Here is a 12,816-nt window from a genome sequence, read left to right as displayed (position 1 = left end):
TGTGTTACTGGTGAAGAATAAATGAAGATGGCACATAACAAAAATGAAAAAAGTTGTGGGCTTTCATTAGACTCTGTACTTCTGAACTTCCATCCAATCATAGCTCAGTATGTGAACATTTTCTCTGCTGAGGTTAAAACAAAATTCAAGAGGCTTTAATAAAGACAGCTGTGCTTTGTGACAGTTCAGTTTGGTATCATCTATTCACCCAGTTAGGCAACCTCAGGTTTTAAATGGTTAACGTGTGAAAATCAGAATAAATAAAAACATCACATCAAGAGTTCAGTTGTAAATCTTACAAAGATCTTTATTGTTGTAATTACATAAAGTTCAATGCAACCAAGTTGCTCCTTTCCTTTTTTCCTTCTCAACATCTTTGTATACACGTACAGAAACCATCATCTTCTACCTTTCCCTACTTACTTTCTTCCATCAGTTCCAACATTTTAACATCTTTAACCCTAGAGTGAGATTTTCCATCAGCCTATCCAGCCGATGCGCATCTCACCCTGACGATCTGTTCGCCGTTCCAAAACACATCTTCACCCATCATCTCTCTTCTCTTCATCATTCTACGACATTCTCTTGGTAAAAACCAGTCCTTCAAACATTTTCACCGTCCTGTCCCAGAGGACAAATGCAGACATCACGCTGCCTCTACTGCTGTGAGGAGTGTCCACAACTAAAGCTCCATGCAAGACGATACACTGAAAAGTGATCAATTTCATTCTGAAAAGTCGGCTTTGGAAAAAAAACAAAGAAAAAACAAACATGGCTCAGTTCAAAATTTTGTCTTAAAATAAAACTTATGTCTGATATGATTTTAACATCTGCTGAATTGTTTTCAGTGAGAATATGACTTCTCGTCTGTTCAGAGTTTTAAATTAATGCCTTTGCAGTAAATACAAGTGTCCAGGTTCATTATCTGTCATTTAAGGAATGTATGGAAATAAGACCTGTCCTCTGATTCATTAATAGCTTTGTGTGGTTCAGCGCACCATCTGGGAAGGGGGGGGGGTACTTTTTTTTTTTAAACTAAAATTAATAAAATAAGAAACTTGCCCTAAAAGCTTAAACAGTGCTGCTTTATAATAATAAAAAAAAAATACAATACAAATTTAGAATATAAAAATGTAAAATTTCATTAGCTCCCAAAAAGGTCTGAGAAAGGAAAAAAAAAAAGTTTAAATATCAAATGAATAGTAAACAGGATTTGATGCACTGCCTCATTCTGGGAGAAATCAAAGTGATTCTCGCTGTGTGTCCCTTATGGATCCCGTGGAAGTTGTGCACGTTCTCCAGACTGCTGCGTCTCTGTGGGATGCACTAGTGAGGAGGGTTTTAGGTGGATAGCTGCCGAAGAGGACAGTAATACAGAACACTGTTGTAATAATTCGCACTCACGCAGACACATATAAATACAAATCCCACATGTTTCCTGGTGGTTTTTATGTACAATTCTCTTTTTAAGTCTATTTAGGAGTCCGTTTCCTCCAGCCATCCCTTCACACCATCGTCTCTTTTCTCTTTCCTAGAGAACACAAAGACTTCTTGTCCTTTTTTGTTTTGTGTGACGTTGGGGAGAAAAGTGTTGACGACGATGATGACGACGATGATGAAGGGGACACTGAGGTGGGGCTCGGGCTCATGCTGTTGCACGGTGAGCTGGGAGCGGACTGGGAAGCCGGTTGTGGGTAGTTCTCGTCTGGTTCCTCCAGGTGGATGATGGCGGAGGCGGAGGAGGGGCGGCGCTTATGGCAGGCGTCGCTTGTGGGTGGGCTCGGGGTGGAGGACTCGTTGAGAGGCCGGTGGACGGAAATGGCGCTGCGGAGGCAGTTGAGCCACTGCTGCTTGTGGAAGACGTCATTGACCTGCAGCGTGTGGGACTGCGCCTGACTCGGGTCTTGGGAACGAACGCGGAAAATGTTCTTGGCTGCAGATGAAGAAGGAAAAATGGAATTAGAGAAGAGGAAAATAATAATAAACGAAAACCTGCAGCTAAAAACTAAGCACCACAATTCTCACCTTTGTCTGCGTTGCTGAAGGCTCCTCTGAAGGAGCCGCCCATCCTGACATCTCCATCCTGCAGGTCCTCCAACACCAGATCCTCTACTGGGATTGGCTGGCGGTAAACTTGGAAACACTGGCGCTCATTTCTGGTGACTGGGCGGGTCAGGACCAGCAGCTCGGTGAACAAGAACACATGCAGCTTCTGCAAATGAAAAGAAAATTATTAAAACCATCTTACTCAACCATCAAAAGAGTTCAGAGGAAGATGTTTGGTTTCATTAACATTCAAACTGATAATATAGATAAATTCTAATCCAACTGCCTTATTAATGACGTGTGCTGATAAAAAAGAAGCGTTTGCGCACCGTGCCGCTCTTGTTTCGAAGCTCCCCGTGGCACAGCAGGCTCTTGCACTGTTCGAATCGAGGGTCCTTCTGCCTGTCATCAAGATACTCCAGCTTCTCGATGTAGTACTGGCACTCAGACTCGCCCTTCTTCATATTGATGTCAGACAGAACTCCTTGGATGATGGTGATCTGAACACACAAACATGCTAATTAGCATTTTAACAAGACGCTATGACAGCAGATCAGTTACACGACGCTGTTTATGTTCTGCACTCACCGCTTCCTCCAGGCTGCCAGCATCAGGATGCTCTGGCGGAGTGTGTCTCAGGATCTCTTTGAGCAGCAGTGGGTACTTGACCAACCGAGAGCGTGGGATGTCCAAGAAACTCCACAGGTCCAGCTTGCGGCTGAAGGGGGATTCGAGGCAACGCTGCAGGAAGTCTTGCACCCGCCTGTCCTGCTTCTTCTGGTCCAGCAAAGCCTTGGCTGCCAGCTGGTTGCTGCAGTAGTCCTTGTATGCATTAAGCCTGGGCAGCTGTAGGAGAAGGGCAGATACTTTAACCTGTTGTACTCTCTAATCAAACATAATAGCTTTTAAAAATATCCCCAGTCCTCTGCAACATTTAGGGGACACTTACCCAGCTTACAACAATCTGCCCTATCTGGCCCACAGTCCCATCTGGTCCTGTGGCTTTGGAGAGCTGGGCCAGCAGGTCTTCATGCAGAGGGATGTAAGCATCCAGGTTGCCGAAGATGTGGGTGAGCTCCTCCTCAGACATGATGGAAAGCTTCAGCATAGGGTCGTGGTACGCCTGTGGAGGAGAGCAAAACCCAAATGGTCAAATAACACCCAGGAAGGCTGAGAGTGCCGGCTTGCTACAAACAGCTCGATGAAGTGCTTTAGGGGTACCAAAGAAAGAAGAACAATTCCTGTCTTTTTATAGCTATTGGCTGAGCTGCAGGGAAGGCCTGCCAGACTTTGATTTAATCTGTTTGCTTTTAGAAGTACTCCCCTCTGCTGTAGTGCTTTTAAAAGTACAAACCTTGCGTGCAAGCTGGAGGTCCTCAATCAGGTCCTGTTCTCCACGAGACAGCTCAAATATGGCCTGAAGAAGAAGGGGGGGGAGGGAGGACAGAAAGATGCTTTTTTTAGAAAAAACATATAAATCATGGTTGCCATTAACATTATTGCCAGCATTAGCTGTTAGACTTAATCTAAAACTGCAGAGGAACCAAATGACTGATGTCAACTTAGAGACCTTTGGCTTGCTCTTTGTGCTTTAAACCTCTCAAAGTTGAATGATTTAGACAGCTGGCTGAGCTGTCCAACATATGCAGAGCAAGCAGGGATACATTCGCTGGCTTGTCAGATTTATGTGAGTTTACATAGACGAGGGAACGAACCCTGGATGGCGGTTAGCCCAGTTTAATCAGTTTGACACAAATACTGAATGAACTTTACTGTCTGGATTTCTGTACACAGTCATTTGGCAGCTGCTGTTCAGGCTGGTGAAACTCACCTCTTGCCGCTTGATCTCTTTGGTGGAGAAAGTTCCCTTCTGGTGGATGTCTAACGTCTCCGACCACAGGGTGCTGTTCCTCCTTTTAGGCGGTGTTGGGGCCGCTGCCTTGCTGCAAGGCTTCTGGGGCACGCCCGGCGACTTGGCATCACCCCGGAAAGAGGCCTGCATGCAGAAAAAAGACACTTTTAGCCAAACATCCCACTGCCCAGCTACTTGTCGCCTTGTAGGAAGTCCAGAAAGCTTACCTGGATGGTTTGGCCAAAGCGCCGGACGGCCCCATTCTTAACCGGAGAGATGAGGTTTGCTAGCGACGTCACCCTGCCGAGAGGTCGGACACGCTTGTTGCTGGGTTCCTGAAAAAGAAGGAAACAAAGGGAATGTTTTACAGCTCGAGTCGAAGCCGAGACTAATTTCATTCAGGGAACCGGGTCAGAATGAATCAATCAGTAAAACCAACTGTATGACCTATGTAAGTCCAGGCACTCCCTAGTGACAAAACACATCAAGTCAAGCCATAACTCTTCATAATGTACTCCACTCCCAGCGAGAAGTAGCTGGAGCTGAGGTCGAACTGCAGCCAGACAGACTGGCGGAACAGTGGACATAGATACTGTAGAGGAAGCAGCTCCAGCAGCTGTTGGCTCCATCATGTGAGGAGTCTTGATCTGAGCCAGCCCACTAAGCACAAAGACTCTCTCTGACTGCTGATCTGGTGGGGAAGGGGGTCTGGAGGAATGCCAGGAATGCTCAGGACCATGGGTCTCAGCTGTTCAGTGCCCCTCCCTGCTCACACTCTACTATCTGAGCCCGACAACAGCTACATCTCCAGTCCAAAGTGGCTCTGTCACATCACTCAAAGCGAGATCAATGCTTCCTGATTGGCCCCGTTCTTCCCAATATGGGACAGAGCAGCAGTGTGTCAGCGAAACAGACCACCACTGAGGGGTCACGAGAATGAGCAGCAGTTGCAAACACAGTGGACCTACTCTATCTCGAGTGTTTACTCAGTGCAGTGTTGCAGGGGGTGCACGCTTGAGTTTATGGCTGCGAGATGAGACAGGCTCTTCAACAAGGCTCGCGTGAGAGCAGCGCTACATCTGGGCCAGGTGACCCCCCCCCCCCCCCCCCCCCCCCTCTTCCTCCACACCTCCAGCCTCCACCTCCTCACCCAGCCCTAAGGCTGAGAGAAAAAAAATGCCTGGCTCTGCTCCAACATCAACAGGCTGAAGGAATCAAAGAGCTGAAGATGTGCAGTCAAAAAAACATGACAAAACCGGAAAAATGCAGGTGCAATTAGCACATTTCTTATGGACTTGATATTTATGATGGCTCGCTGAGTTTGATGGAGCACAGCGCCGCTGCAAGCCGCTGTGTTTTTTCTCCTGACTCAGGCCAAGTGGGATTTTTCACCCTGGCTCAGCGAATGTGGGAAACAGTGCAGCCATTGAGACTCCGGGCAGTGCAGACACAGCTGTGGAACAGATCCGGCTGCGGTTGATTCCCGGGCCACTGCGGTCAGGATCTCCACAGACAGCCTTGAGGACTCAGCGAGCCCTCTCAGAGAGACGCCATGTGTCAACTGCTTTGGCTGTGGTCTACATCTGATTACAGTTTTATTTATTTATTTTTTGTCCGTTAGGACTAGACTCTGAAATCTGACAAAAAAAGAAAAATAAAATAAAATAAAATAAAAAAGTGGATACCAGAAAAAGAAACAGTAAAAACAGTGATGGAAGGCTGGAGGGGTGTCCTAAAGTAAATATTGGAAAAGCACACAGGCCATTATGCCCTTCCTGTGCTTTGGGGAGCGGCCCCAGAATAACAAAGGGTCACTAGTCCTGCTCTTTGTTTATCAGCTGTAAAGTGAAACAGTGCAGATAGGCAGAGAGAAGTTGCTATTCCTGTCAGTCTCACTCTGGAGTTTTAGTGAGTTGGACTGGATCCGGAAGCCACGCAGATTAACTATCAGTGGAAGAATGACACTCCAGTCAGACAAAGCGCTCATGCATCCCTTTTTAAACTTCCTACCTACAATTACAACCGCATTTTTTTTTTCAAACTTTCCAAAAAGTCTGTTCTTGTGCTTTTTTTTTGCATTATGAGCTAAAATCCCAGATGTGTCCCTGTGATTTCATCAGGAAAACAGAACTAATGTCGTAATTCAAGGAGCTGGGAGGATCTTTGAAATTAAACTTTTGAGCAATTCTGGGAGTAGAAGATTCACTTCTTGAATTGTTAAACTTCCCCTTTGCAAAGCAGTTTACTGTCAGTGAAACGAGTTTTGAGGGAAGACCAGGGTTTCATCACCTGTGTTCCTGTAAATGGGTGGGGGGAATGCTTTCAGGTTGCTTAGCTAGATTTCCAGCAGAGATAACATGCTTTTACCTTCAATTGTCAAAAGGCAGAAAAAGCTAAGAATTACTTCTGGATGCAGGGGTTACTGACCCCCCACTGTTTCTATGTTTGGGGTCTTTTGAGTGTGCAGACTCTCCCTATTGCTCTATATCCCACTGAGGCTGAGCTGCCTGCTGGGATGCATGTTTAAAAAAAGACTGAGAATACACAAAGTTTACAACTTCAAAAAAAGCTGTGATTAATTTTTCCATGTCAGACAGAAAATCAAGCATTACTTTTAATGTACAAACACAAAGGTTAAAGTTTCAACTGAAACAATGTGTTCCCAAGTGTGATAAAAGCAGGGTTAGGTGCTGATTCACTCACAATCTGACACGTGATACTAAGATATGACTTCACTGGAAGGACTTCCAGTCAAACATTTACTAAGAGTCTACAATATTCAACATTAATGTTTGTTTTTTGTGTCTCACCTCTGACTCTTTGTTCGCTTGGTTCTGGTTGTCTATCACTTGCAGAGTCCGTTTGATAGGCACCAAGCTACCCAATTCATCGTAAGCCACCATAGCTTTCAGTAAAAACACAGTATCCTTTTAATCCTGGCGAGTTAGCTCCAAGTAATCCACACGAGAAGAAGAAAAATAAAAACCAGATGGTAATCACGAGTTGTTTAAGAGCTAAATATCTAAATAAATAAATAAACCTCTCCTCCCCTATCTATCATCTTCCTATTGAGGACAGGGCTCTCTGTAACAGCCCTGACACACACTTTCTAAACTTTGGTCTGAGACAGACTGAGGGAGGAAGCCTTTTATATTTAGTAGTCCAGGCTGGGGGGGGAGGAGCCGGGCTCTCGCTCAGCTCTACTGGCTACAGATGAGGAAAGATAGAGTTGTCGGAAGGCAGGAGAAGCTGCCCACAGCCTCTGCTGATCCATCCACTCATTAGTGACAACAGTAGTGAGAATTTTAAAGATCAAGAGCAGATCTTACTGCTAAGCATGGTCTGAATAAAAACAGTAAATACAGGAATACAGGCACATGAAAACTGGAGCTGCCTGACATAAATATCTCTCTCTCTCTCTCTCTCTCTCTCTATATATATATATATATATATATATATATATACATATATGTATATATACATATGTCAGGCAGCTCCAGTTTTGTTGGATTTTTTACTTGTTTCTTGCTTTTCCTGACATTTCATGGGTCATCGAACATATCATTAATAGAGAAATTAACAGTTTACACAGACATGTATTCAAAACCAAGATAATATGCAGCCCATATTATTTTTCGCTGTAAAAATCTACCTTTATGCACATAACCTAAGACAGTTATATCATGTGTGATGCATCTACACCTATCAGGACATAGATAATTGACCTTTAGATATTGACCTTTTAGTTTAAGACAGCCTAACATGTGAGATAAAATCATTTAAACCACAAAAAAGGGAAGCATCTGGTTTTTTGTGACCACATTTCTGTGATTATTACTGAGCAGTAAAGCACATTTTCTTGATGCTTTAAAGTTTCTGACCAGATAAAGTCAAAACTGCAATACATAAATAAAAAATCAAGTTAATCAAGTTACCAGAAAGATTTAGTTTAATGACTCATTGCTGTTAATATACTTAAAATGAACAAAGAATAATTATGAATTATTAGTTAGTTAATCAAAGCATTTCGCTCATTGTTTGAAACAAAGCTTATAAAAGAGTCATCAGTTGACTGGGGGTGGTTATAAATTAGAATATCAATAGTAGGGGCACTATAGCATACTCAGCCAGGTGTTTAAACTGAAACCTGTGTATTGAGTACCACTAGAGGGGGAGGGAGCACATATGTTGATTGACCCAACAGAAGGTGGGAGACTGACATATTTACCAGTTTCAGTCAGGACAATGGGCTGAGCTGAAGGAGAAAATCAAAGTTTTGGCTCTGTTTTTGTGCTCAAAGGAGAAAATGAAATAGAAAGAATGCACACATGGCTAAAGGACAACCACACCTGAGGCCTACACACCCAAACAGCTGCTGCACAAATGCACAATAAAGAGTGAAGTGTTGACCTGATGGAGAGGTGCTGCAAGGCAGGGTGTCAAAATGTGTGTTATGGGCAAATGGACATGCCTGTTCAGAGCTATACCTCATCCTCCTGGGTCAACATGGAGGTGCCAAATGAGATGCAGTCTTCCTGCTGCTGCTCCACACATGTGCATGTCTATGGTGACTCAACAGATGCTTACTGAGGTGTATGGATGTTAACGCCTTGTTCTTTGGCTTGCTGGAGCCGTCATTTGTTTGCAGACCTACAGGAACCTGAGTCTGGACTGTATCAGCCCACAAGTCTTGAATGGGATGAGAACATGAATCATGTGATTTTTTGCACTTTTCCCAAACAAAAAGTGATAACGGTTTGGGTTTGTGTGAGAAGTAGGACAGCAGAGTGAAAAAATATGCAGAGTGAGGAGTTAGACAGGATCTAGTAAAGGATAAATATGTCTGTGTGTAGTCTGAGTGACTGAAGAAGACACTTTGTGCAGTCCTGCCGTTACTCACGCTGCATGGGGAGACCTCGGGCTGAATCAGCTGTACGTCTGGCCCCGACGCTATAAAAACTAAACATAACATGGCTAGGCCTGCCTGCCCTCTTCGCCTCTCGTGACACGAAGCTGCAGCTGGAGCTCAGTAGTGATTTACGCCTCCCCAGAGCACGCGGACACGTTCTGTCTGATGCTAAGTGCTCACATAGAGTGAGTAACACAACGAGAGGTGAGGTGGATCTTCACCGCCGTATAACCCATGTCGTGCCAGGTACAGACCAGGCCCCGAGGCCTGATGAGGCTGAGCTCACATCTATTTCAGCAGCAGTGACTGCAGGATGCTTTCAGAGCTTAATTACAGCTCTGGAGAAGGCTGTAAGGAGAGAGCTCCCGGCAAGAAGCACTGCTGAGTGTAAACTGAGGTGAAGCAGAAGAAAACAGTGGACGTGCTGCTGCCCTCTGCTGATGGAGGAAGAGAGAGACAACATTTTAGCTTTAAAATCTAAAAAAGACCCATCAGTATTATTTATATTAGGAACCATGTCTGCACCATGCTTTGCAAAGCATTTCCACACTTTTTAGTCTGTAAATGTACCCAAACCAGGACAGAGTGGTGATTGTTGTTTCACAGGCTACAACTGGGGTAAATTTATTTAGCAGCTGAATCCAGTTTCCCCAGATTATCACTGCAAATCACTTTAATGCCTGATTTTCATGCAGACAAAGCTGCTAATTTGGGAAGCCTGTAGAAAGGTCCCAGTCTGACCAAATATCCAGCCTGTTCCAGCAGGAATCGGGAGGGAGGAGGTGTTGACTGAGTGACTGTAAAGATTCAACTATAGATAAGAACGCAGTGGATGGGATTGGTAAACATGGGAGCGGGAATCCTGAGAGAAAAAAGTAAAAAAAAAAAAAAGTCTTGCACGAAAACAGGGAACAGAGGAGAATATGGCTGACTGGCTACAGTTACATATTGAGAATGAAATAATTTGGAATTTAAGTATTCTTCTTCATGTTTACATGGAAATAGTAATTCTGAACTGAGATTTACATGGAAAACACGTTTAAGCGCCTTTATTCAATTTTGCTGAAGATCTGAGTGTTAGGAAGGGTTCTGATTGGTCTTTACCAGAAGTAAATAAACTACTTCCTGTTCTTTTCTTCTCATCTACAACATGGAAGACCACTGAATAAGAACCATTTTTGAGTTTAATTATAGTTTTGAAGCAGCAGCTCGACACTAGCATACTACTTTACTTTGGTCAGCTGAGGAGGAGGAGGGAGGTAGAGTACCGTACCGTCATCGTGACAGGACAAGGGAACGAGCATGTGCAGAACGACCAGAATTAATTTAAAGCAGAATGAACATAACTGAGTAATTATTCAATTCGGATTTAAAATCAGAATAAACCAGCCACTTACTTCAGATTTAGGTTTAATTCGGAATGGCCATTTTTATTGAGAATTCTGTGTTTATGAGGTCATTTTAAAGAGGATTTAAGTTTTATTAAATTAAATCAGAAGTAAAACTCTCATGTAAACGTAGCCAATGTTGGTAAGAACACTAAAGTCTCTTAAAAGTGTCTGGCCTGCATCACGACGACAGACTTGGTAGACAGAGAAGCATAAAATGAAACTGCTTCTCAAAAACCAGGAAAGCAAAGTGGTTAAATTACCAGGGGTTTTCTGTGTGTCACTCATGTACCTTCCACTAAACTGGTGGCAAAGGAACATGTTAGTTTTAGCTCTGATTAAAAGATAATGAATCCAGCAGCATCGACTGAATGAAAACATTGATCGTTATCATTTCCACCCGTCTGATTTACCACCCTGGTGCTTTTTCTGTCATATTCTGAGATGGAAATCTTGTTAGGATGGACGGACGTGTGTACAGCAGTGGGAAAATTTGACTTGTTCAAAGTAATGCGACAGGTTCAATTCTAGACAGGATGCAGACGGTGATCTTATCAAGTCAGAAGCCTGTAAAAACCAGAAAAACCATAACTCTGAAACCATTTTCAGGTTGGTTTTGTTTTCTTAATGCTCACACCCTGAGCAGTCCTGGTTGCTAGCAAACATGGGAGAGGTAACCAAGACTCATGTGGAAGCCTCCTCCGCTTTAGAGAGAGAGAGCATACCAACGCACTGATAAACATCAATAGACAAACCAGCGCTTTGTTAAAGAGGGACGAGCTTGGTGAGGCACATTTTATGAAGCTATATTTCCAACACCAACTACCAGCGTTAGTATTTTTCTTCTGTGATTAAAGTTGGGAAGGCTTGAATTTGCTTGCTTCTGAGCATTTTTAGGAAAATCTCATTGCTCTGTGTCATTTAATAAAGTCTTATTGTCACAATGTCTACCAGTAAAATACTTGGAAATATGATCAGACAGGTGAACATAGTTAGGTAACATGACTACATAAATCAACAACTCTTATTATTTTCCATGTTATCAGACTCCTTTTGCATCTAGATTTGTATCATACATCGTAACACATGTATGATGTAAGTCTCGTACAAAGTTAGCTTATAAAACATAAAAAGCAAAGAGAAATAACCTTTTTTTTTTAAACGATGAAATTGCTGTTAATCACAACTATTTGCATGGTATTGATCCTTTTAAATACTAAACAATGATTAAAAAAAGGAACTCAGATGTTGCAAAGTAAGATCCCAACCTTGTGCATGAAATGCTGTAAACATGATGCATCTGACCTGAGATAACCAACACATCATTCTTCATCCAAATGAGATGCATGCATGCATGTTTAAGAGCGCATTCACACCAGGATAGTTTGAGGGATGCCCAGAAATGGCGCACTTTACTCAAGTGGATCAAGCTACCTGGACAACGTCCTGCAGTTACATTAAATGCTGTTATGGGGGTAATAATGTCCTCACTCAAGCAGATCAAGGTTAGTGTCCTAAATTGTCCTGATTTGTCTTTTCTACTGATTTTATGTTGCAAGAGCACATCATATATGAGGTGATAGTTTCTTTGTAATATCTTTTATAAACTGCATGAAAAAGTTAATAAGATTTCTCCTATAAATGCCAGTGTGTTGAACAGAAAATAAAGCTTTAAATCAAGGAGTGGCCCCTGGGTCTCTCAGGAACACTGTCACTTTTGTTGTCGCTAAATCAACTCATCAGACTGGTTACAGATGCTCAGGGTGTGCAGGTCGTCCCTCTCATGTTGGTGTATGGAGACACAATGGCGAGACAATGAGAAGATCGTAAACACTTTAGTGAATTGTTTCATCTCAGAGATAACACCCAGAGCTGCACATATTGTAAACTTCCATTCAGGTAACCCCACTAGGGTAGCGAACGGGAATGTGCCTGAAGCTAAAGAGTTTTTAGTTTTAGTACCACTGAAATGTCTGCGGATATGAGTAGGTGTGCATTGTTTTTTACACTGAAAATGAGGGATATGTTCCAACCAGCTCAGCTTTGATTCAACATGTGGGTGTTTCTATGATGCAGCATGTACGTTGTGCTATCATTTTCTTCTTATCTTTATAAAAAAAGAAAGAAAAAAGAAAGCTTATAAACATAAAGGCACAATCTATCACTTAAAAATGAACATTTTAACCACTCAGGTGGTTTATATTTCCTGTATTTATTTTCTTCGGAACCTGGAAAATTAGAGGTTTTAATGACCGGTTTTCCAGAAAATCCCAGTCAGCATCTGAGAACCAACCTTTAAGCCAAAATGTGTTAAAGACCTGGTTTGGTGCAACTCAGGAGACTCAACCAGGCTCTTCACAAAACAAACAAGATTTCAATCTAGATGACTTCCTGTGACAGCCTTCGTCATTTTGATAGTATGCTTCGAGTAAACATGAGATATGAAGGTTTGAGATAATCGAAGGGGTCCGATAAAGGATCCGGTTTACACATCGTTCCTACTTCTACTTCTATTTAATGACAATGATGCAGAGGAGCGCAAACTGGAGAATTTTTTTCCTTATTAAATGTGTTTATCTCCTGCTCCTGTTGTAATGTGTATTTCCTGTTTGCCCTGAACA

General features: G+C 42.8%; 1 protein-coding gene across 3 annotated transcripts in view; it reads right to left on the bottom strand.

Annotated features, from left to right (window-relative positions):
* Positions 1 to 281: 281 nt before the first annotated feature.
* The window catches only part of net1 (neuroepithelial cell transforming 1), a 34,788-nt gene continuing 22,253 nt past the window's right edge, over positions 282 to 12,816 (bottom strand). For 2 of the 3 annotated variants that reach the window (XM_041977934.1, XM_041977935.1), the window contains exons 4-11: positions 4,126 to 4,233; positions 3,878 to 4,042; positions 3,401 to 3,463; positions 2,996 to 3,169; positions 2,635 to 2,892; positions 2,376 to 2,546; positions 2,026 to 2,212; positions 282 to 1,933 (exon numbers count right to left, since the gene is read on the bottom strand). In XM_041977934.1, the coding sequence (XP_041833868.1) occupies positions 1,506 to 1,933; positions 2,026 to 2,212; positions 2,376 to 2,546; positions 2,635 to 2,892; positions 2,996 to 3,169; positions 3,401 to 3,463; positions 3,878 to 4,042; positions 4,126 to 4,233 (1,554 nt within the window). In that variant the 3' untranslated portion in view covers positions 282 to 1,505. Of the gene's footprint in view, positions 1,934 to 2,025; positions 2,213 to 2,375; positions 2,547 to 2,634; positions 2,893 to 2,995; positions 3,170 to 3,400; positions 3,464 to 3,877; positions 4,043 to 4,125; positions 4,234 to 6,708; positions 7,008 to 12,816 lie in introns of those variants that run through there. The other variant, XM_041977936.1, reaches the window with a different exon arrangement.

Source organism: Melanotaenia boesemani, chromosome 23 (assembly GCF_017639745.1).
Source record: "Melanotaenia boesemani isolate fMelBoe1 chromosome 23, fMelBoe1.pri, whole genome shotgun sequence".
Lineage (NCBI taxonomy): Eukaryota > Metazoa > Chordata > Actinopteri > Atheriniformes > Melanotaeniidae > Melanotaenia > Melanotaenia boesemani.
Note: the sequence above shows the minus strand (reverse complement) of the source record. Positions and strands in the feature narration are given on the sequence as shown.